This window comes from Triturus cristatus, chromosome 6 (assembly GCF_964204655.1).
Source record: "Triturus cristatus chromosome 6, aTriCri1.1, whole genome shotgun sequence".
Lineage (NCBI taxonomy): Eukaryota > Metazoa > Chordata > Amphibia > Caudata > Salamandridae > Triturus > Triturus cristatus.
This window is the reverse complement of record NC_140589.1, coordinates 596237100-596259834: the sequence shown is the minus strand read 5'-3', so window position 1 is coordinate 596259834 and position 22735 is coordinate 596237100. Positions and strand designations below refer to the sequence as shown.

The 22735-nt window shown below is 44.4% G+C and overlaps 1 protein-coding gene across 4 annotated transcripts in view; it reads left to right on the top strand.

Annotated features, from left to right (window-relative positions):
• The window catches only part of CEP162 (centrosomal protein 162), an 857607-nt gene that overhangs the window by 603955 nt on the left and 230917 nt on the right, over positions 1-22735 (top strand). For all 4 annotated transcript variants that reach the window (XM_085611039.1, XM_085611040.1, XM_085611038.1 and 1 more), the window contains 3 exons: positions 4019-4145; positions 4454-4617; positions 16174-16278. In XM_085611039.1, the coding sequence (XP_085467165.1) occupies positions 4019-4145; positions 4454-4617; positions 16174-16278 (396 nt within the window). The remainder of the gene's footprint in view (positions 1-4018; positions 4146-4453; positions 4618-16173; positions 16279-22735) is intronic.

Here is a 22735-nt window from a genome sequence, read left to right as displayed (position 1 = left end):
ATTGGCCAAGAAGGGTGTGGTACACAGATCTTCTCCACCTCTCCTCGTGCCCTCCGCTCCGTCTCCCTCTGAGGGCAGACCTCCTCTCGCAATCGGAGGGGCAGGTTCTACACCCCCACCTCCAGAGCTTACACCTTCATGCCTGGAGATTGAACGGGGCAACCTGTGTTCCTTCTCTCTCCCGCCTGATGTGGTGCACGTTATTTTATCGGCCAGGCGACACTCCACCAAGTCCATTTACTCCTACAGGTGGTCTAAGTTTGTAAAGTGGTGTGGAGAGAGATCCATTGATCCTTTAAGGGCCCGTCTGTCCAATGTGCTTCAGTTTGCTCTTTCCTTGGCTCAGCAGGGCTGTGCTGTGGCCACGATTAAGGGCTACCTTTCGGCCTTATCGGCTTTTCTGTGCCTCCCAGATCAACCTTCTCTATTTAAATCTCCGGTTGTTCTGAGGTTCATCAAGGGCCTTACAAACATGTTTCCTCCCACTCCATTTGTAATGCCTCAGTGGGACCTTAATCTTGTTTTAACCTTTCTAATGGGGTCCCCTTTTGAGCCTCTTCATACTTGTCCTTTGAGGCTGTTATCATTTAAGGTGGTTTTCCTTGTGGCCATAACCTCGGCAAGGAGGGTGAGTGAGCTTCAAGCTCTTAGTTCCAATCCTCCTTTCCTTACCTTGCATGCTGAAAGGATGGTTCTCAAGACCAGGGCTGCTTTCCTGCCAAAGGTAGTCACTCCGTTTCATTTGGGGCAGTCCATTACTCTCCCTGTTTTCTACCCTCCTCCTCACCCTTCCAAAGAGGAGGAAAGACTCCATCGTTTGGACCCGAAGAGGGCTGTTAGTTTTTATCTGGATAGAACCAAGGACTTTCGCCTTGATGACCAGCTCTTTATTGGCTACATTGGTCGTTCTAAGGGGAAGGCGGTGCACAAGCGCACGCTGTCAAGATGGATAATTCTGACCATCAAGATCTGCTACGCCCTGGCTGGTAAGACTCCTCCTGATGGTATTAGAGCGCATTCAACTAGAGCTAAAGCCTCTACATCTGCTTTGGCCCGGGGTGTTCCTGTGGCAGATATTTGTAAAGCCGCGACTTGGGCCTCCCTCCATACTTTCGCAAAGTATTATTGCTTGGACTCTGAGATGAGGAGGGAGGGCCACTTTGCGCGCTCTGTGTTACAGGACTTTCTGGTATAGGAAGGTGGACACCCTCCTCCGGGAGTGGGGACTGCTGTGGGAATCTATTCACAAGGTGAGGAATCCACTGGCAGATGTATCCATCAGAAGAACAAGTTACTTACCTTCGGTAACGTTTTTTCTGGTGGATACAGTATCTGCCTGTGGATTCCTCACTGACCCACCCGCCTCCCCGTTGTCCACCTTTGTATACCATGAAATAGGTCTTGTTGATATGTTTTTATGCTTTGTTGTGCAATTGTAGGAAATGCTTGTTTATTTAGCATTCTTTTCCTTTGTATGCTATGCATATGTGTTGGTGTATTGTATACTGTGTATACTTTGGGTCTGTCGTTAGTCCACCTGTTCGCCTCGAAGGCACGGGGAAAAAATGGGTGGAACTGACGTCATCACGCCGACGTGGGCTTCTTATGGCTCCGGTGACGTCGATCGGAGTCGCGAGCGGAGCTGGTGTATTATGACGTCGCCCACGTCGACGTGGAATGCTGGGGAAGAAAAGTTCCGTGGAATGCTGGCGCAGGGGATATTCACAAGGTGAGGAATCCACAGGCAGATACTGTATCCACCAGAAAAAACGTTACCGAAGGTAAGTAACTTGTTCTTCACCATTGTACAAATATTCCGCTAAAATCAGCCGAACTACGACTTCCGATTTACTCACCTGTTATCAGGAGAGAACCCAGTGCTGCATCTTTTAGACCAGCACTGACCCTGAAAAGTAATTCTAAGCGTACTTACAAGTAACTTGTATTTCCTTCCATAGGAATCCATTGTGTGGTTTCCAGCAGAAAAGTTTCTAAGTGTCCATTATTGAAACTTACAAATATTCCTCTAAAATCATCCGAACTACGACTTCCGATTTACTCACCTGTTATCAGGAGAGAACCCAGTGCTGCATCTTTTAGACCAGCACTGACCCTGAAAAGTAATTCTAAGGGTACTTGCCAGTAACTTGTAATGCCTTCCATAGGAATCCATTGTGTGCTTTTAAGCAGAAAAGTTTCTAAGTGTCTATTTTCATAAACTAAAAATATTCCTAAAAAATCGTCTGTATGGCTTAAACACATTCTTTCAACTGTTTACAGGAGATTCACCTGTGCTGGATCTAGGATCCCCCACTGAGTAAGAAAAAGTAACGATAACACTACTTACCTGCTAAATGAATTTTCTGCCATAGGATAACATTGGTGATTCTATGTGAAACATTTTCTAAGTGTCAACTTTTAAAATACAATAATAATCCTTAAAAATCACTATTGTAACCAAAACGCTTTTACTCAACTGTTTACAGGAGATGTCCAAGGACTGAATCTAGGATCCAGTCCTGTGGTTAGACGAGTAATCCATAAAGTAACTAATTGCATTTGACTAGAAATTCACATTGAGCTCAATGTTGCTTTGTGTTTGCCATTGCAACAACTGTAACTGCTGTACTTAAAAGTCTATTGCCTATTTGCAAAGTATTTAAACTAAAGTAATTCATTCTGAGAAAGTATATTTTGTATTGTAATGTGTAATGTAATTAGAAAAATAAAATATCTAAAAATAAACAGTTTAAAAAATGTAGTAAATCAGTATCAAAAAAATCAGTATAACAATTAATACATTAAAAATTGTCATTTTCAAAACCTTTGAAATTCACTGAAAAAACCATAGGTTTCAGGCCTGATATAGTTAGGAATTAGCATTTAAAAAACCTTTGAAATTCACTGAAAAAACCATAGGTTTCAGGCCTGATATAGTTAGGAATTAGCATTTAAAAAGCCTTTGAAATTCACTGAAAAAACCATAGGTTTCAGGCCTGATATAGTTAGGAATTAGCATTTAAAAAACCTTAGAGATTCACTGAAAAAACAATAGGTTTTAGGGGTGTTATAGTTAGCTGGACATTTCACATGAACAAAACCATTGAAATTCCTCCGATATAGTTAGTTATACTAACTACATCTCGCGCGCCCGCAATCCACTGCTGATGATGTCACATATTACATCATTCATGACATGGTCAGAGACATCACTGATGACATCTCAAATGACATCACTGATGTATCAGCAGTGCATTGTGGGGGTGCAAGTTATAGTTAGCTGAACTAACTATAACGGACAAATTTCTCTGGTTTTGTATGAGTGAAATGTCTAACTAACTATAACGACCCTGAAACCTGTGGTTTTTTCGAACTCCAGTCTCTCACCTGGGGATATTCAAAAAGTGAGGAATCTGTGGTCAAATAAGTATCTACCAGAAAAAGGCTTTACAGAAGGTAAGTAACTTGTTAGTTTGCCATACAAAGAAGCATGCCAAGCTTCTGTGGACACTCCATAAGAAACATATTGTAAACATGTCCAAGGAGGTGAGAAGTGAAAGTTATATTTCCTATTACAATAAATATCAGTTTTAATGAAGGGTGCAGTTTCACAGGAGGTCTAAAGTGTCCTTTCTTCCTCACCAGTGCCTGGAAGTTTTGTCTCATGATCATAGTCGGAATGTGGACTATTGGGTATACAAGATGTGAATACAATTGTTGTGAAGAAAATCAATCTTAGTAGGCAGGACATAGACTTCAAAGACATGATGTGATTTCTAGAAAGTCACTCCAGAATGCAACACCACGTTTAGTTCGTTTAACTATGTGCATTGCCTCCACTTTTACAAACTTGCAGATTATTGTGGTAAGGCCTAATTGGGGGACACCCCTCAAAGAATTTAGGACTCATGTCTGCGAGGATTTTTTTGTATTATTATGAAATCCTTATAATTACTAATTTTTAGTTGTATTCTGAAAAATGTATTTTCTGAGCGTCTTTTTACTTTTTCTATTCAAGAAGGTGCAAGCTGATTTGTTGGAGGAGGTAAAGCAACTCAAGCTAGACAAGCAGTGTCTTGAAGTGGATATTGGTCAAATAAGGAAAGAGAGAGATCTTGCGAAGGCTCAGATAATCCACACTTCAGGTAAATGCCATGATTTGTCAGGATAAACTGATGTTGAACATGGTCCTGTCCAGATGAATCATTGGGCTGACATTCATCAATGTTTTTTTTTCTTTTTTACATTTTCTTGGTGCAAAAAAGTACATACTCTCCAGGGCATTTCAATCAGGTTGGTCTCCTAATGTTACAACTTTTTTTCAATGGGACTCATTTGTTTTAATAAATAATTTGCCAAAATCATTTTGCAGTTTACAGGATTTTATAATGCCAGTCAGTGGTTGTGTGTTTTTTAACCTCTCTTTACTTAGAGTCAAAATGTTTAATTTTAGGTGATAAATCATACGAGATGAAGATTATGGAAGAATCATACAAACAAGAAATTAGTCGTCTGAATAAGAGACTGCAGTGGTTTGCAGAAAATCAGGAGCTGTTAGACAAAGATGCTAGTCGACTCAGGGATGCCAGTAAAGAAATAGAAATGCTTCAAATAGAGGTAAGATTTTGAACAGCTTTTTGTATATATTTAATTTTAACTATTGTATTGTATCGGTTCTTATAATACTTAACATTCGTGTTGAGACCCTCGAGTATTCCCTCATTTAGAAGATGTATTACTTTGGATGGTGGAAAGATTGTTTGGAAAATGTATGGCATCCAGGTTATCCATTTACCTGGCTGTCTTAGTAACTTAAATCCTGAGCTAACTCACTTCTGTCCAACCCCAAATGAAAAGGAGGCTAGACCAGCCCAATGGTCAACCAGTCTACTCTGATGTTAGATAACTACATACTGTGCTGCAGATTCTATATGAGTGAGCATGCATGTAGGATTGAAGTGTACCCAAATGCATCAGAATAGAACCAACAGGTAGAGATTGTGCTAGGCTCTCTCCTATGTCCAGTTGTTTACTGTTAACAGTGCTTTCAGGAACATTTAATGATATACTATCCAGGCGAGAAAAACCCATGTACTTCCTGTTCTGTTAGGCTCTTTTGGGATAGTATGAAACAGCTTTCACAGTTCACTTTTGATAAGTCAATAACTAATGTGGGAATTAGAATGGTGGCCAGTTTAGCATATGTTTTAGTGAGAACTGTGTTGTAGTAGTTTTACTTTTAGTCATCTGGAAAGAAGCAACGTGAATTATCTTTACTCTGTCTTGCATTTACATTTTTAATATTTTTAATCACCAACACTTGAGTTACACAGTCTTTTATCTACAAATCTGGATTGCAATTAGCTTTGAGTTACAAAGTCTTTTATCTACAAATCTGGATTTCAGTTAGCTGTCATCTTTTGGTTGACAGCTAATTGCATTCCAGATTTGTGGATAGAAGACATTGTAACTCAAAGGTTGGTGATTAAAAATATTTTTTTGAAAGGGAAAGACAGAGTAAAGACAATTCAGGTTGCTTAATTTCTTCATCTTTGGGTTGACATTCCAAGATAGGGTTTCTCTCTAGAGCTATGTCCCTGCTAAGATCTCAACACTCTTCCAGAATGTACAAAGGCAGAAAAGAAATTAGCATCTCCAGTGCTCAAAGAATGGGTACAGTTTAAAGCCTTGTTTCCAAAATACCCTACATTTAAAGCCCCTGGCCTTTACAGTTGCAATGCTTTTAGGTCTTACTAGTGGTTTTTCATAGGGGTCGCTCCGGAAAAGTACAGAATGCTTGCACAAATTAGTGCACCAATTTCATTAGACATAACAGACCTCACCAACAACCCCTTTGGCTACTCCCACATAGCTTCCCCAAACTTTCCCACCTGGCATTCATTCATCCCCTTACTCTTGATGACCTTATTAGCATTGCGAACTCAGATAAAGCCCCCACAGAGAAGGACAACAAAATCCTCACTGGGGAAATCCTGACCTCTAAAGCACTCATCCTTATTCCTGAGATCAGCCATTCCTTCTCCCCCCCGTCAACATCCTTTCATTGTTGATGTAGGACAGTTTATGTTCTTACTAGAGAAAACAGATTAAGATCCATACACTCTCTTTAATTATCACCCATTAAGCTATTTCCTCTTACTTGGAAGGATCCTGTGAAGGGCTAATAGCATCTAGCCGAAAACCACAATCCATGTTTGTATTGTAAATATTTATTAGTATTTGTATAGTGCAAACCTAAATGTGAAGGCATGGTGTGCTATACATTAATGAAGCTTTATCTTGTACATTCAATGGGGTTTAAAGAACTAATTTTGGAAGTCAAGAAAGGTCCCCCTCTGAAGAGGATGTCGAGGCACCAATATTTGAGCTGTGCAACAGCACTTATTAATTGATCCACTCAGTGGAAAGATCTCCGCCAGGGTTCATTTACCATTGGACCCTTTCCCTCGCAAGCGGACACTTGCATTTGAGGCAGAGATCACTCCCAAGCCTTCCCTCTAGGTGCCTCCGATAAAGAGACACAAGGATGTGGCCACCAGCTCTGTTCCTCTCCCACACTTAGCCCCACTCTTAACATCCCAACCCCTCCACCTCCCACCCCTCCATCCATCCCTCCCTCCCTCCATCCCTCCCTCTACCAGACTCTGCAAAGGGGTCACCTTATTCAACATCTCCACAGAGTAACCTCTACATGCCCTTTGATCCCTATGACCAAGCAATGGTGCAGGGACCTACTGAAATTCTGTTGGAGAATTATGATGTAGACCCACTAGCACCAGGGGACCCTGATCCAGATCTCCATTGAGCCAGGAATTCCCCTCCGGATGATACATCTACCTATCATGAGCGATCAGTCCAATTCCTCCCCCCCCCAGCCCCCCCCCCCATATGAAAGGGGATGTTAAAATCTGCCCCAGAAATGTGTAAATAGCCTGGTAAAACCAGTGCTGTTACGCCTTAGGTACAGATGAAATGTAAACCCTCCCCCATATCCGTTAGGAGCCAGGCCCCACCAGAGTCCTTAGTAGTTCACACTGCCCACACGATTGCCTATGTCCATGCTCCTCCTCCAGATAAGGAGAGTAAGAGGGTGATGGGAGGGGCAGTTACCCGCTGGCAAATAACCAATTTGGTTGCTCTCTTTTTACATTACGATAGGGGTTCAATGGGAAGATATGGAGGATCTCCTCAAACACCTCCCAGAGCTGTATTGGGAAAGGGGGTAGGAAATTCAGTGCCAGCATACACTGTGCATTGGCTTCTGCCTATACAGCCTCTAGAGTGATAAACAGCAGCTTTATTCTACAATGCCTGTCTATGTATCTCCAGGTTAAAACCTGAGGTTCAACCGCATCTCATCAACCTCCCGTTTGACAGCAAACACCTCTTGGAACCTCAAGTTAATGAGATGCTGGAGAAAATAAAGGCTACAGAGAGAGCAGAATCAATCGGTGGTCTCCATGGCACAGCTTTCAGAGGCTCCTTTCTCAGGCAGCAATCCAGAGGAGGGGCAAAACATGCTTCACCTGACCAAGCCCATTTGTATCAAATACAACAGCCGGCTTATCATCATCAAGCCAGCAGGGAAAATGGTAGGGGGGCCTACAGGAGCAATCAACAGGGTACAGCAATGGCAGGCTCCCATAAGGGCCCTGCCCCTTCAAAATAGTGACGTGACATCCACCCGCCTCTGATCACAAATCACCTGCTGGAGGGGGGCTTAGCCGTTTCCTCCTTCAATGGCAACAAATCAACCCATAAGGATGGTTGGTAGGCATGATATGGCACGGTTACTGCCTCAAACTGTATTCCACCTTTCCCACATTCCACCACGCACTCGCAAACTCAGTTCTGACCACCTCCTTCTTAAACAAGAGGTAAGTGCCCTTCTGTAAAATGCAGACATAGAGGCCGTACCCCTACAACATCAGAGCACAGTGTACTCATTATACTTCCTCCTTCTCAACAAAGATGGAAAGAAAGATGAGTCCCTCCAACTCATCCCCTATCTCAGGCCTTCAGCCGTTACATCACCTCAGAAAATTTCCAGAATGCTATACTCCAGGAGGTCATTGACCTCCTCCAACAAGGGAATTTTATGATGATGCGCGCTCTCACAGACACCTGCTTTCATTTTTTCCATCCACCCTGCCTACCGGATGTACCTCAGTTTTGTAGTAAGTGGTCGCCACTACCAACTCAATTTTCTTCCTTTTGGGGTCACCACAGATTAGCATAGAGTGGGGTGGCATTCGTTGAATTGGATTGGCGTAGCATAGAGTCAAGGAAACATAAACTGAAGTGAAGTGTCATACAGTAGAGTGGAGTGCTGTGTCATACATTGTTGGAAACTGTCACAGAGTGGAGTAAAGGGTTGTGCAATAGAGTGTGTGTCCGCAACACTAAAAGGCTATTTATTCAAAACTAAACCCATCAAAAAACAAATTTTCAGCGACCGGAATACCAGCAGCTGTGTTGGAGCTGAAAACCGCTGTGTTTATTCAACGTTTTTTACCTGATATCGGCCCCTGTAAACTTCGGCCCTGGCAGATTATTAACTCGACATCAGCCGGGCCGAGAGCATTTCAATCCCCTCTGGATTCGCCCTGCAACTTGAAATGGCCCTTTAAACTTCCGGACAGTGCAATCCCCACTGAACTCCAGGGGCGATCTTCACCTGACTGCGCTTGCCGTAGCTCCGGTACTGGCTGCGTCTGTTACACCCTGAGTGAAATCGATACTGACACATCGAAACCGGACATCTAAACTGGACTCGTGTCGCTTCCAGGGTGATTGCACGGTGTTTTATGGTCTCCCTCTGGGCCCCTGTAGGATTCTCGGACATGATGATTCCCCCGGGAGGACTACCGCCGCAGTGATTGATACAGCCCCGGCGCTGCCAGCAGGAGCAGGAGGTGAGCATGGCTCCGGAGCTCCTCTGTTCCGGAACAAGGGGGGCTGTATAGGGAATGCCCCCTGACTTAGTGATCTGGCCAGGGGACTTTGTTTGAGGCCGATTTTCTCACTGTGAAGTCCTCTCAGGGCAGTTCCTGACCTTAAGATGGCGGCTGGGGCCAGCCCTGATTACCACCGCGGAGGGCTCCTGAGGCTTAGGGGCACTCCCAAACCTAGCAGTAGGGGCTCTCCAGCCGATACCCCCTTGTGATGGCGCTCTATTCTGGGGGCTTTTTGTGACCTCGGTATCATCTGCAAGGACAGGCAGATGGTGCCTTCGCCTTTTAACTCCGTTCTGCCCGCAACCTCTCCGGTTCTCTGGCGGCTGTCACTACCGGACGTTGAGTCCCGGTTGGACTGCGCCTTTATAACATCAAAACATTAACCCCCATCCACACCTGGGTTCTGATCTGACTGCGGCTCTCATCTCTCCTACTCCCCATATGAACTTGACCTTTTTCAGATTAACCCTGATCACTATCCTGACAGCGGAGTCCGAGCAATTTGGCTGTTGCACGGTGGAGCTGCCTCGACAGCTATAGAGGAGATCGGCCCTGGTTCACCCCCTCTGCCGTCACCTACCCAGCCGGTCATTGGGCACACTTCCTCCCCGTCTCCCTGTTTATGTCTCCCCCTCCCACCTACGAACTACCGTAACATTGCTTTTCTGTCCTATGTTTAATCTATGCTCTTGTAACAGATGTAACTTGTAACTCACCGTTCCTCATGTAAAGCGCACTGATACCTCTGGCTCTAGCCAGCGCTATATAAAACTAAAATAAATAAAAAAATAGTCAAGTGCAAATGTGGGCAGTGGAGTGTACAGGGATAGAGTGGAGTAGAGTCTAGTAGAGTGGCTTACAGTGTAGTCGAGTTTTATAGAGTGGAGTTATATAGGTGGTGGAGAGTACGCTGTAGTGACATAGAGTGGAGTAGCGTATAGTTGAGTTGCATAAAGTGGATTAGAGTAGAGTGGAGTAAAGTGGACTGGAGTGGCATAGACCGTAATAGCATATAGTGTAGTAGCATATACAGGAGTGCCGTAAAGTGTATTAGTGTGTAGTGGATTGGCGTACAGTGGACTGGCATCCAATGGAATAGCGTAGAATGGAGTGGGGTAGAGTGAAGTGGCATACACTGGAGTGGTGTAAAGCAGAGTAGCATAGAGTGGAGTGGCATACAGTGGACTAGCATAGAGCAGAGTGGCATACATTGGAATGGTGTAGAGTGGAATAGCATACACTGGAGTAGGGTATAGCAGAGTGGCATACAGTGGAGTGATGTACACTGAAGAGACATAGAGTGAAGTCCTCTCAGGGCAGTTCCTGACCTTAAGATGGCGGCTGGGGCCAGCCCTGATTACCACCGCGGAGGGCTCCTGAGGCTTAGGGGCACTCCCAAACCTAGCAGTAGGGGCTCTCCAGCCGATACCCCCTTGTGATGGCGCTCTATTCTGGGGGCTTTTTGTGACCTCGGTATCATCTGCAAGGACAGGCAGATGGTGCCTTCGCCTTTTAACTCCGTTCTGCCCGCAGCCTCTCCGGTTCTCTGGCGGCTGTCACTACCGGACGTTGAGTCCCGGTTGGACTGCACCTTTATAACATCAAAACATTAACCCCCATCCACACCTGGGTTCTGATCTGACTGCGGCTCTCATCTCTCCTACTCCCCATATGAACTTGACCTTTTTCAGATTAACCCTGATCACTATCCTGACAGCGGAGTCCGAGCAATTTGGCTGTTGCACGGTGGAGCTGCCTCGACAGCTATAGAGGAGATCGGCCCTGGTTCACCCCCTCTGCCGTCACCTACCCAGCCGGTCATTGGGCACACTTCCTCCCCGTCTCCCTGTTTATGTCTCCCCCTCCCACCTACGAACTACCGTAACATTGCTTTTCTGTCCTATGTTTAATCTATGCTCTTGTAACAGATGTAACTTGTAACTCACCGTTCCTCATGTAAAGCGCACTGATACCTCTGGCTCTAGCCAGCGCTATATAAAACTAAAATAAATAAAAAAATAGTCAAGTGCAAATGTGGGCAGTGGAGTGTACAGGGATAGAGTGGAGTAGAGTCTAGTAGAGTGGCTTACAGTGTAGTCGAGTTTTATAGAGTGGAGTTATATAGGTGGTGGAGAGTACGCTGTAGTGACATAGAGTGGAGTAGCGTATAGTTGAGTTGCATGAAGTGGATTAGAGTAGAGTGGAGTAAAGTGGACTGGAGTGGCATAGACCGTAATAGCATATAGTGTAGTAGCATATACAGGAGTGCCGTAAAGTGTATTAGTGTGTAGTGGATTGGCGTACAGTGGACTGGCATCCAATGGAATAGCGTAGAATGGAGTGGGGTAGAGTGAAGTGGCATACACTGGAGTGGTGTAAAGCAGAGTAGCATAGAGTGGAGTGGCATACAGTGGACTAGCATAGAGCAGAGTGGCATACATTGGAATGGTGTAGAGTGGAATAGCATACACTGGAGTAGCGTATAGCAGAGTGGCATACAGTGGAGTGATGTACACTGAAGAGACATAGAGTGAAGTCCTCTCAGGGCAGTTCCTGACCTTAAGATGGCGGCTGGGGCCAGCCCTGATTACCACCGCGGAGGGCTCCTGAGGCTTAGGGGCACTCCCAAACCTAGCAGTAGGGGCTCTCCAGCCGATACCCCCTTGTGATGGCGCTCTATTCTGGGGGCTTTTTGTGACCTCGGTATCATCTGCAAGGACAGGCAGATGGTGCCTTCGCCTTTTAACTCCGTTCTGCCCGCAGCCTCTCCGGTTCTCTGGCGGCTGTCACTACCGGACGTTGAGTCCCGGTTGGACTGCACCTTTATAACATCAAAACATTAACCCCCATCCACACCTGGGTTCTGATCTGACTGCGGCTCTCATCTCTCCTACTCCCCATATGAACTTGACCTTTTTCAGATTAACCCTGATCACTATCCTGACAGCGGAGTCCGAGCAATTTGGCTGTTGCACGGTGGAGCTGCCTCGACAGCTATAGAGGAGATCGGCCCTGGTTCACCCCCTCTGCCGTCACCTACCCAGCCGGTCATTGGGCACACTTCCTCCCCGTCTCCCTGTTTATGTCTCCCCCTCCCACCTACGAACTACCGTAACATTGCTTTTCTGTCCTATGTTTAATCTATGCTCTTGTAACAGATGTAACTTGTAACTCACCGTTCCTCATGTAAAGCGCACTGATACCTCTGGCTCTAGCCAGCGCTATATAAAACTAAAATAAATAAAAAAATAGTCAAGTGCAAATGTGGGCAGTGGAGTGTACAGGGATAGAGTGGAGTAGAGTCTAGTAGAGTGGCTTACAGTGTAGTCGAGTTTTATAGAGTGGAGTTATATAGGTGGTGGAGAGTACGCTGTAGTGACATAGAGTGGAGTAGCGTATAGTTGAGTTGCATAAAGTGGATTAGAGTAGAGTGGAGTAAAGTGGACTGGAGTGGCATAGACCGTAATAGCATATAGTGTAGTAGCATATACAGGAGTGCCGTAAAGTGTATTAGTGTGTAGTGGATTGGCGTACAGTGGACTGGCATCCAATGGAATAGCGTAGAATGGAGTGGGGTAGAGTGAAGTGGCATACACTGGAGTGGTGTAAAGCAGAGTAGCATAGAGTGGAGTGGCATACAGTGGACTAGCATAGAGCAGAGTGGCATACATTGGAATGGTGTAGAGTGGAATAGCATACACTGGAGTAGCGTATAGCAGAGTGGCATACAGTGGAGTGATGTACACTGAAGAGACATAGAGTGAAGTTTTGTACAGTTTAATAGCATATAGTCCAGTGGTGTAGAGTGGAGATGTGTGCAGTGTAATAGCATAGAGTGGAGTGCCGTAGTGCGGAGTGGGGTGGCATATAGTGTATAGTGGAGTAGCGTACGGTGGAGTGGTGTACAGTGGCGTGGTGTACTATGGCTTAGGGTAGAGTGTAATAGCATACAGTGGAGTGCATTGGAATGGGGTCTAATCGAATAGCTCAGAATAAAGTCGCTTAGAGTGTAGTGACATACACTGTAGTCACGTAGCGTGGAGTAGCATACAGTGGAGTGGCATACAGTGGAATAGCGTACAGTGGAGTGTTGTAGAGTAGAATACAGTAGAGGGGGGTTGCGTGCAGTAGAATGGTGTAGAGTGGAATAGCATATAATAGAGTAGCGTCGAGTGAAGTAGCATACAGTGGAGTGACGTAGACTGAAGTAGCGTACACTGTAATAGCATGGAGTGGTGTAGAGTAGAGTGGTCTATAATGGAGTGGCTACAGTGGAGTGGCATGCAGATGTATGTGAAATTTAGCAACTATGTAGATTATGGTGTACATAGTAACTCCAGACAGCGAATTGCATTACCTTGAGTTTCTCCAAATTTACCAATCAACGCAGGGCCACGGATAGTGGGTTGCGTTCCTTTGTAAATCTGACTTAAACGTTGCATTGCCCATGCAACATCATGAATGACACAAGGGTACTTCAATCCAATAATACAGCTAGGGCTTAGTTATATTTTGGGCCATGGTATAACATGATAACTTTGCATTATACGACAAGCCAGTATATAACTGAGTAATGGTTGTTTTTACAGAATGAAAAGTCAGCCTTGTTGTTTTTACTAAACTTTGGCTGTGTTCAGTGTTAGGGCTTTAGATATAGGTAAGTAGTAGGTCCCTATCTATTACCATTTTATTAAAATGGTAATAGGTAGTGAAATGTGTTTGTTTTTAATATTTTTGTAAATAAGTTTACAGCCATGTACTACAGAAGTTTCACAAATTTTTGTGAAATTCGGTGAAGGTACCATGGTGACAGATATCACTAACTTTAAAAACCTTCTAATTTGAAAAATGCTTACCCTACTTAACTGCAGGACCCAAAAAAAGCATCATATCTGCACAAAAATGTATAATCCTGCCAAATTTCATGTAAATCCGTTCAGCTGTTTTCCCGCTATGTCAAATACTATAGTCTATGGAAAATGCATTGGCGAAAAAACTCATTGTGGTACCACTTTTATATTTACAGCCCTTAACGATTCACCCCAAAAATGTACATCATCTAAAAATGTAGAAAATGCTATAGGCCCGGAAAGTTTTGTGGTGATTTGTCAAACGGGTAGAAAGTTGTTAGGGAGCTAATATCCAAGCAAGTCCTATATTTGGGAATACTAACTAGAACTACACAGTGGCAATCAGAATTAATGTGACGTCTTTCTTTTTATCTATTGTATTTGTTATGCATTTGTTTATTGCTTTACATAATCTTGTGAACATAAATGTCTTTTATTTGTTCATGTTTTAGATCTGAAAATGTGCATGTGCAGTCTAGTTTATTTTTTGGGCTTTCTTGCTCTTTTTAATAGGATTGTGCTACATATGAAACCCAAAGTGAATGAAAGGCAATTATTGTTGTTATAAATATTAAGATAATTTTTTTCCTACTGTCAATTATCATGTCCTCCTTAAAGTAATTTGTGTAGCTCACTGCTAGGCCGCTTTTCCATGTTGTTGTACAGGAGTACATAAGGAAGATGGTTTTTGTTTGGCTTGTTGGACACAGTTTTATTTTGTGTGCCATCGAGCTCGGCAAGAAAACTTATGTAGATTAAGATATATTCTACTTGTTATGTATTTGTTTATAGGTTTGCAATAACATGTGACCATAAATGGTCAGTTGTTCATGCTTTGCTATTTTGGTATGCAATATTCCAATATATGCCCCTACACTATACAACACTCCATTCTACAGCACTCCATTGCATGCCACTACAGTCTACACAAATACACTTTACAATATTTATAGGACATAACTCCACTTTACCACACTCCACTGTATGCTATCATACTACATACCACTGCACTGTACACCATTACACTCTATCACTGCAATATAGGCCTCACCATTGTACCCGACTTCAGTGTATGCCACCCCAATGTATGCAACTCTACTCTAACCACTACGCTGTAAACCAGTCCAAAGTATGCCATTCCAGTATACCTAAGTCCTTTTTATTCCACTTCAGCATACCAAAATATTTTGTGCCACAGTACACTTATCAACACTATCCTCCACTATATTATATCACACTCCACTTAATAGCACTCCGCTCCACATCACTAAACTATACCAATATTATACATTTGTTACTTATATTAAAAAATTTGAAATTCACCCAAAAAACAAAAGTTAAAGATAATTTATAGTTAGGAAAACTTTCTTTGTTTAGTATAGAAACCCAAATTAAACTACACAAACATTCGAAATTCTACAGGTATAGTTATAGCTTTAATTTATCATTTAAGCACCACATTCAAAGTAATGTCAGCCATTCTTTTACCTCACATTTATACTTGCGCACCACCTTAAAATTCAGATAACTCGCGCACCTCCCTACACAGTTTTCTCACCTCACTCACCACACTACATTAACTATAAGTCGCCCCTTCTCCAGGCACAACCTGTGCCCTTGCATATTACAGAGGTTAGAGCAGGTGAAATAACTGCATTAAGAACAACACTTATGACATCTCAAATTACATGATTAGCCTGAACTTACTGCATGGTACAGTGGCGCATTATAGTTTATGTAGTGCGGCGAGTATATTACTTTGAAACTGGTGCTTAAAAGATAAATTAAAGATGTAACTATAACTGTAGAATTTCTAATGTTTGTGTAGTTTAAGTTGGGTTTCTATACCAAACATAAAGAAAGTTTTCCTAACTATAACTTCTTTAACCTTTGGGTTTTTTGTGAGTGTGTGTGTATATATACATATCTATCTATCTATCTATCTATCTATCTATCTATCTATCTATCTATCTATCTATCTATATATATATACTCACACACTTATGCATACAATCAGCTCAATGAGTTTCCGACTGCTTAGGAAGATCACCATTAGTCTTGAAAATGCAAAAGACCATAAAGTTGTATTTTCATATATCTAACTTGTGTTGTGTTTTACAGTTCTTCATAAACCATGCAACTTGACTCATTCAGTCTTATCTTAATGGCCTGACCTTTTGCGTGACATTTGGCCTTTTGCTTTCTAGACGTTTTCATTTGGCATGCCTATATAAAATTGCTTATTGGACTGGATACGCTAAGACCCAGAGAATTACAAGTCAGCAGATGTGGAAGGAGCTCATCAGCTGAATGCATCTTTGTTTAATTGACTCATATCTCCACAGGTGCATAAACTCAAAATGGAAGCTGGTAATCGTTCTGAACAGCAACAGAAACGTCTTAAAGAGCGAACAGGTGATGCTAAAAGAATCCAGGATCTTGAACGTCAAGTAAGTCATAAGTTACTTGTTTATTTGTATTTACAATGTTCTACATTGAAACAAACGCAAGTATAGAAAATAGACACGAAAAGTCCAGATATTGGCCTAGTCCGTACAATATGGCATTTGGACATATGATGTACTTTGAAAACAAATAAAATAAAATTTCTGATTTATACTTGTAGCTGCAGATTCCTCACTTATAGAATATTCCGCAGGTCCAGACTGGATCCAGAGGTTTTCATAGCAGTTCTCCCGTTTGTCATTAGGTGGCTCCATGGGGCTCTGCGTTGGTCTGGTTCCACCTCGGTAGTGACAGAGCTGAGCTGCATATAAGCCCCACCCCAGCACATCTACATCAGATCATTTCTTTCTGTGCCTTCATGCACGGATCCGCAGCGCTGCTCCATTTTGTTGGTTGGCAACAATTTCCTCACCGAAGACTACACGGTTTAAACCTAGTCTTGATTATTGGTAACAGATGTTGATGGATCCTCATGAGGTTTGCCTATGGTGAGGGCACAACTCCAAGACCTGCAAAGGATGTGTTCTCTTGCACCCGAAGCTGATCTATGACCATGAAGCTAAACTGTACATTGCCAAAAACTGAATTAAGTCTCAAACCTCACATAAGTCCTGTTCTCTCTCCAAGTCAAGGGTGAAGACTCATTTTCGCTCTTTAGGCTGCTCCCATGACCAGTCTTCTTCACTGTCAAGGTCGTCCAGTAAGTTAGAGAAGAAACGCAATAAGTGCAAGCTGGACTTGTCTTCATCCCACCATTCTCGGTCCATAGAGAATTGTGGAGGGCTGTCAAGATGCCAAATGACCTCACTCCCGATCCCTGATAAAGCGGCTGATTCCTCAACTGGTTCGGTTGTACCACGATTTTCCGGAGCCATTGCCGCAGCAGGTGGTAGGCCTTCAAGGAGGGCATGCTGTGTATTTTTGACACTCTTCCACCTCACTCTGGGTTACGTTTGGGCCCAAAGGAACCCCAGGGGCCTCCTGTTAATTTACCACTGATGGAGCAATTCTCTGCAATGTATGTTGCCCTTGAACCTGCCTAGGGTTCCGCAGCGACTCCAGTGCAAACGTCCATTCCAGCTCCAAGATCTTCACCAGCTCCTTCTTAACCGATGCCAGTTCTAATGATTAACCCCAACACTTTGATGATGATTATGACATTTACATGGACTTGCAAGATATCAGTGATCTGGATATCTCTTCGGATGCAGGGTTGGTGTTGCCCTTTGGACCCGATGGAAGAAAGCTTATCTTTTGCTATCATGATTAGATGTGCAGGTGAGGTCCTGGACCTACTGCTACACTGAGTGTAAGTCAAAATCAATGTACTGATTGACTTTTTGCCAGCTGGCTGGCTTCATCTGAGCCCTTACTCCCCTTTAATGAAGCACTGACTGACATTGTTATGGGTAACTGGACAACACCCTGCTCTTGCCACACGCTCATGCCTACCAGTAAACAGACAGGAGGCCATAGGTGGGCACCAGGTGACCTGACTTCCTTACTCCGCTCCCAGCTCCTGAGAGGTCGATGGTCCGATTTTCCTTCAGCCAGATTAACCTTAATGCATTTCCTATGACCCCTTCCAGTTAGGGAGTCAAAATTAATTGAGCCGTACGGAAAAAAGAGGTTCTCCTGTGCCAGCTTGGCATTGATCAACCATTCAGAACAGCCAGGATACAGACAAATATGTAATCCGGGCTGGCCGGAGCAATACTGATTGATTGGGGTGTGTGGTGGGAACAAATGTGGTGCTCTGCCGCCATGCGTAAATGAGATCCACTGGCTTTTTTGGGGAGGTGCAGATATCCCTAAGGGATATGCTGTTTGATGGGTACACCTTTTTGGTGAAAAGGCTGATTCTGCTCTCAAACACATTAAGAAATACAGAGCCATAGCCCCTTTCTTAGGCCTTTCAACTGCTCCCAGGCAGTTTCCTCAGCAGTCCCATCCCTTTTGAGGATACTCCAGGGGGCTGGCGTATAAGCACTGCCAGGCCCACCTCCGCAGCAGCAGTCACCCCCTCTCTTTCATGGCAGTGACAATGCATAGGTCACAAGCAACAATGCTCCACTCAATCCACGCCCCAGTGCATCAGCTTCCAAGCCACTGTAAGTTTCCTTTAGTGGCACACAGTCACCCTGCATGAGATGGATTCAAGCCTCCACAGCCTTGGTATTTGGCGTACCCACCTTTAATAGCACTGTTGCTGCCTGGAGAGCAGAGCTTTGGACACTGGCACTCATTCTTTTACAAATTAAGCCCTAATGAAATGCAGGATCAGACATTTTCTTTCAGGTTGGCAGACCATCCCATCTGACATATGGGTCTTGTAGATTGGCCAGTAGGACTATGCCCGACCATTCCTTTCCATCCCACATTAACTTCCTTCAAGGTCAGAGTGGATTTTGGAGAAGCATCTTTCTATCTTGCTACAAGAGGTACAGGCTGTATTGACCAAAGTGGCCATTGAGAAAGTGCCAGCCTCTGAAGTGGGAATGGGATTGCTACTCTTGCTACTTCCTTGTGCCAAAGAAGAATGGGGGCCTTCATCCTATTTTAGATATTCACCTTCTGCATCCCTTCTTCAAGAAGGACAATTTCAAAATGCCCACTTTGGTCCAAGTTCTTTCTGTCCTGGATCCAAGCAAAAAGATTGTTTCCTGGGCCTGCAGGATGCACATTTTCATATGAGTGTCCTGCTGTCCTACAGATGCTGTTTGCAGTTCAGGGTTGTCCAGGAGCATTTCTGTTTGCCATACTTCCCTTTGGCCCTTACCAGCAACCCTTGGGTGTTCATGAAAGTGATGGTGGTAGTCTAGGAGCACCTTCAGAGTTTGGGGATACCAGTTTTCTTCTCTAACACAGCGAATGGCTGCTGAAGGCAGGCTTACCACAGTCAGTCATAGACCAGCTTGTAGCATTGCTGGGGTTCTTGATCAGCGAGCCAAAGTCACTCATGGCTCTTTTCCAAAGTCTCCCCTTTATTGGTGTCATCTTGGACATGGTGCTGTCAAGGGCCTTTCCTCCGCAGCAATGAGTCCAGCACATTCGGACTATGGTCCTAATGTTACATCCTCGGTCCTGTATCCTCAGTCCTGTATCTTGCTGAGAGCATCTTTGAGACTTCTGCGTCAGTTGACCTCATGCATCCTGCTTGTCCCCTTTGTCCACCTGTTGAATGTCATCCAAATTTCAGAGGAGACTGCATAAGATCTACAGTGTTGGCTGGTAGACCTCAACCTGACCAGCAGCAGATCCTTCTCACTTCCCCCCACAGAGTTGACGGTGGTGATGGGCATGGCCCTCCTGCTAGGCTGGGGTAGTCATCTGGGAGAGATCAGAGGACTCTAAATTAAACCGGTCTCATCATAAATCTGTTGGGGTTCAAGGTCATTTGCTTGGCATTGAAAGCCTTACTACCATCCATCAATTAAAGGCTGGCACAGTTTCTCACGGAAAACAGCACCACCGTGTGGTACTGCAACAAGCAGGCCGTGGTAGGGTCCTGGGACATGTGCCAAGAGGCGTTGTGCCTTTGACATTGGCTGGAGCGTCAGGGCATTTCCCTGATCATCAATCACCTGGCAAGATCTTTAAACACCAGGGCAGAAGAGCTCAGCCACTGCCTCCTAGTGAATCACGAATGCTGGTCACAGCCCAAGGTGGCACAGGGCATCTTCTGACAGTGGGAAGAACCCTGGCTAGATTTTATTTTGCTGCTGTTGAGAACATGCAGTGTCAAAACTTTTGCATGTTGGAGTTTCCAAGAAAGCTCTCTCTAGGAGATGCGTTCAGAATAGAGTGGAGCACAGGACTCCTTTTCGCTACTGCCTTTTCTCCCCGTAGTCTGAAGGAGATCAAGAATGTTCAGGCTCAAATCATCCTAGTGATTCCAGACTAGGCCAATAGAATGTAGTAACTGGAAATTCTGGACATGAGAAGTTGTCCTCTGACCAGGCTACCACTGTGGGACGATCTTTTGTTGCAGCAGCAGGGCAGGGCTCGTCATCTGAACCTTTGCAATCTACACCGCCGTGCTTGGAGATTGAACTGTGGCAGTTCAATATGTTCGATCTGCCCCTGGAGCTTGTAGATCTCATTCTCTAGTCTAGACTTCCTTCTACAAAGTCCATGTACGCTGCACAGTGGGACGTATTTATGGCCTTGTGTGGAGTCCGCAACATAACCCTCTTACAAGCTAGAAAGTTAAGAGGTTTTGTCCTTGACTCAGCAAATTCTTGCTGTGGGTGTGGTTAAAGTTACTTGTACGTCCTTTCGTCCATTTCGCAATCAAAAGTATCTTTGTTTAAATCATCTGGTGTGATGATCTCTCTCTATGCTTTTAAAAGTTTTATAAAGATGTTCTCTCCCAAACCGTTTGAGATGGCACAGTGGGATCGGAATTTGATCCTGACTTTTTTTTGTGTACTGCATTTAAACCCATGCACAGCTGCTCACTGCACCTTCTCACTCTCAAAACAGTCTTTCTCATTGCGTTCAATTCAGCTCGCTTCAGCACATGAGGGAGCCATAGGCTCTTTCTGTGCTGCCACCCTACACTACCTTTTTCCCAGATAAATTGGTGTTGAGATTTAGAGCAATCAACTTGCTGAAGGTTGCTAGGCCATTTCATGTTGGACTACCTGTTACCCTCACAGCTTTTTTTTCTCCACTTCACCCCTCAAAGAGAAGGAGGAGAGTCTCCGTTGGCTCTGTGCTTTTATATTGATCACACCATAGACATGGGGTGGAGATTCTCTTTGTTGGATTCTCTGGGGAAAAGAATGGCAATGCAGTGGAGAAAAGTGCTCTGTCATGGTGGATAGTCATCTGCATTAAGAACTGCCACACTTTGCCCAAGAAGCATTCTCTGGAAGTATAGTGATCTCATTCCACAAGGGCTAAGGTTGCTGCTCTTTGTTCGCACGCGGAGTGCCTATTCTCGAAATCTGCCAAGCAGCAACGTGGGTATCTGGTCACATGTCTACGAAGCTCTACCGTCTTGACAGCTAGATCAGACAGAAAGAGCATCACGCCTTTCCATTCCTGAATGACCTTTTGGTCTGAGCCTACTCTACAGACCCTCCATCTTTGGGTAGTACTGCTTTGGTATCTATTCTAAAGGATAGGAATCTGCGATAAGGTATATCAATCAGAAGAATAAGTTCCATAAATTTGGTAATGCTCTTTCTGGTGAATACTCAAACTAACCACAGATTCCTCACTGCCCTGCCACCTCTCTGCTCTTTGGAGTGGTTTCCTTTTGTCATCTAAAAAGGTCCCAAGTTATATATGTGAACATTGGTATCTGCAATTGTTTTTAGTTGCTCCACGTCCTAGAGACCGAAAGAGTCAAATAATAAACTAATGTTGGCACAGTGGGGTGCTATGCTAAGCTATTATATGCAATGCTAAAGGATTTATAAAGTGCATGGTGACACAAAAGCGTCCCAGCGCTAGCCAAGAAAGGAGGCTGTCCCACTGAGGTCAGAGGTATCATCTAGAAATAACTTCTTAAAAAGCCAGGTCTTGAGAGCTTTACAAAAGCGCAGCTCATTGTCCATGGATCTGATAGCCAAGGGAAGAGAATTCCAAAACTTGGGCGCATTGAAGCTGAAAGACTGTCCTCAATCAATCAATCCATGAGTCTCGTATAGCGCAATTTCTCAGCCCCGGGGGATCTCCAGGCGATGCAGATTCTGTGAGCCTTTTTCGAAAAACCATTTCTTGAGCTTCTTCCTGAAGTCTTCCAGCAAGGGGGCAGTTCGCAGGTGGAGGGAGAGGTCTTTCCAGGACTTGGCGGCAAGGTAGGAGAAGGAACGACCTCTGCAGCGGCTACAACGGATGCGGGGGATGTGCACCAAGGCGAGGGAGGTGGAGCAGAGCTCCCTGGTAGGTCCAGCGATGGTTGATGTAGGCAGGTCTGGAGTTGTGGAGGCGTGTGTCAGGAGTTTGAAGAGGCATCTTTTCTGACAGGGGAGCCAGTGTAGGGTTTTGAGGTGGCGCTGGTTTTTCTGGGGAGGTTGAGCATGAGTCTTGCTGCGATGTTCTGGACAATCTGGAGGCGGTTGAGGAGATGTTTGGTGGCTCCAACATAGTGTGTTGCCGTAGTCAAGGCGGTTGGATACGAGGGCTTGGGTGACTGTTTTCCTTGTGGCGGTGGGATCCATAGGAAAATTCTGCGGAGCATGCGAAGGGTGTGAAAGCAGGAAGAGGATATATTGACCTTCTGCTTCATGGTCATTTGGCTGTCCAGGATGATTCAGAGGTTATGTGTGTGTTCTGTGGGGGTTGTTGTGGGGACGAGCTCGGTGAGCCACCAGGTGTTGTCCCAAGGAGTGGGCTTATTCCCGCAGAAGCTTTAGCCAGTTGGACTTCATCCAGTTAGCGACGTCAGACATGGTGTTTCGGAAGTTGGCTCTGGTAATGTCAGGGCCT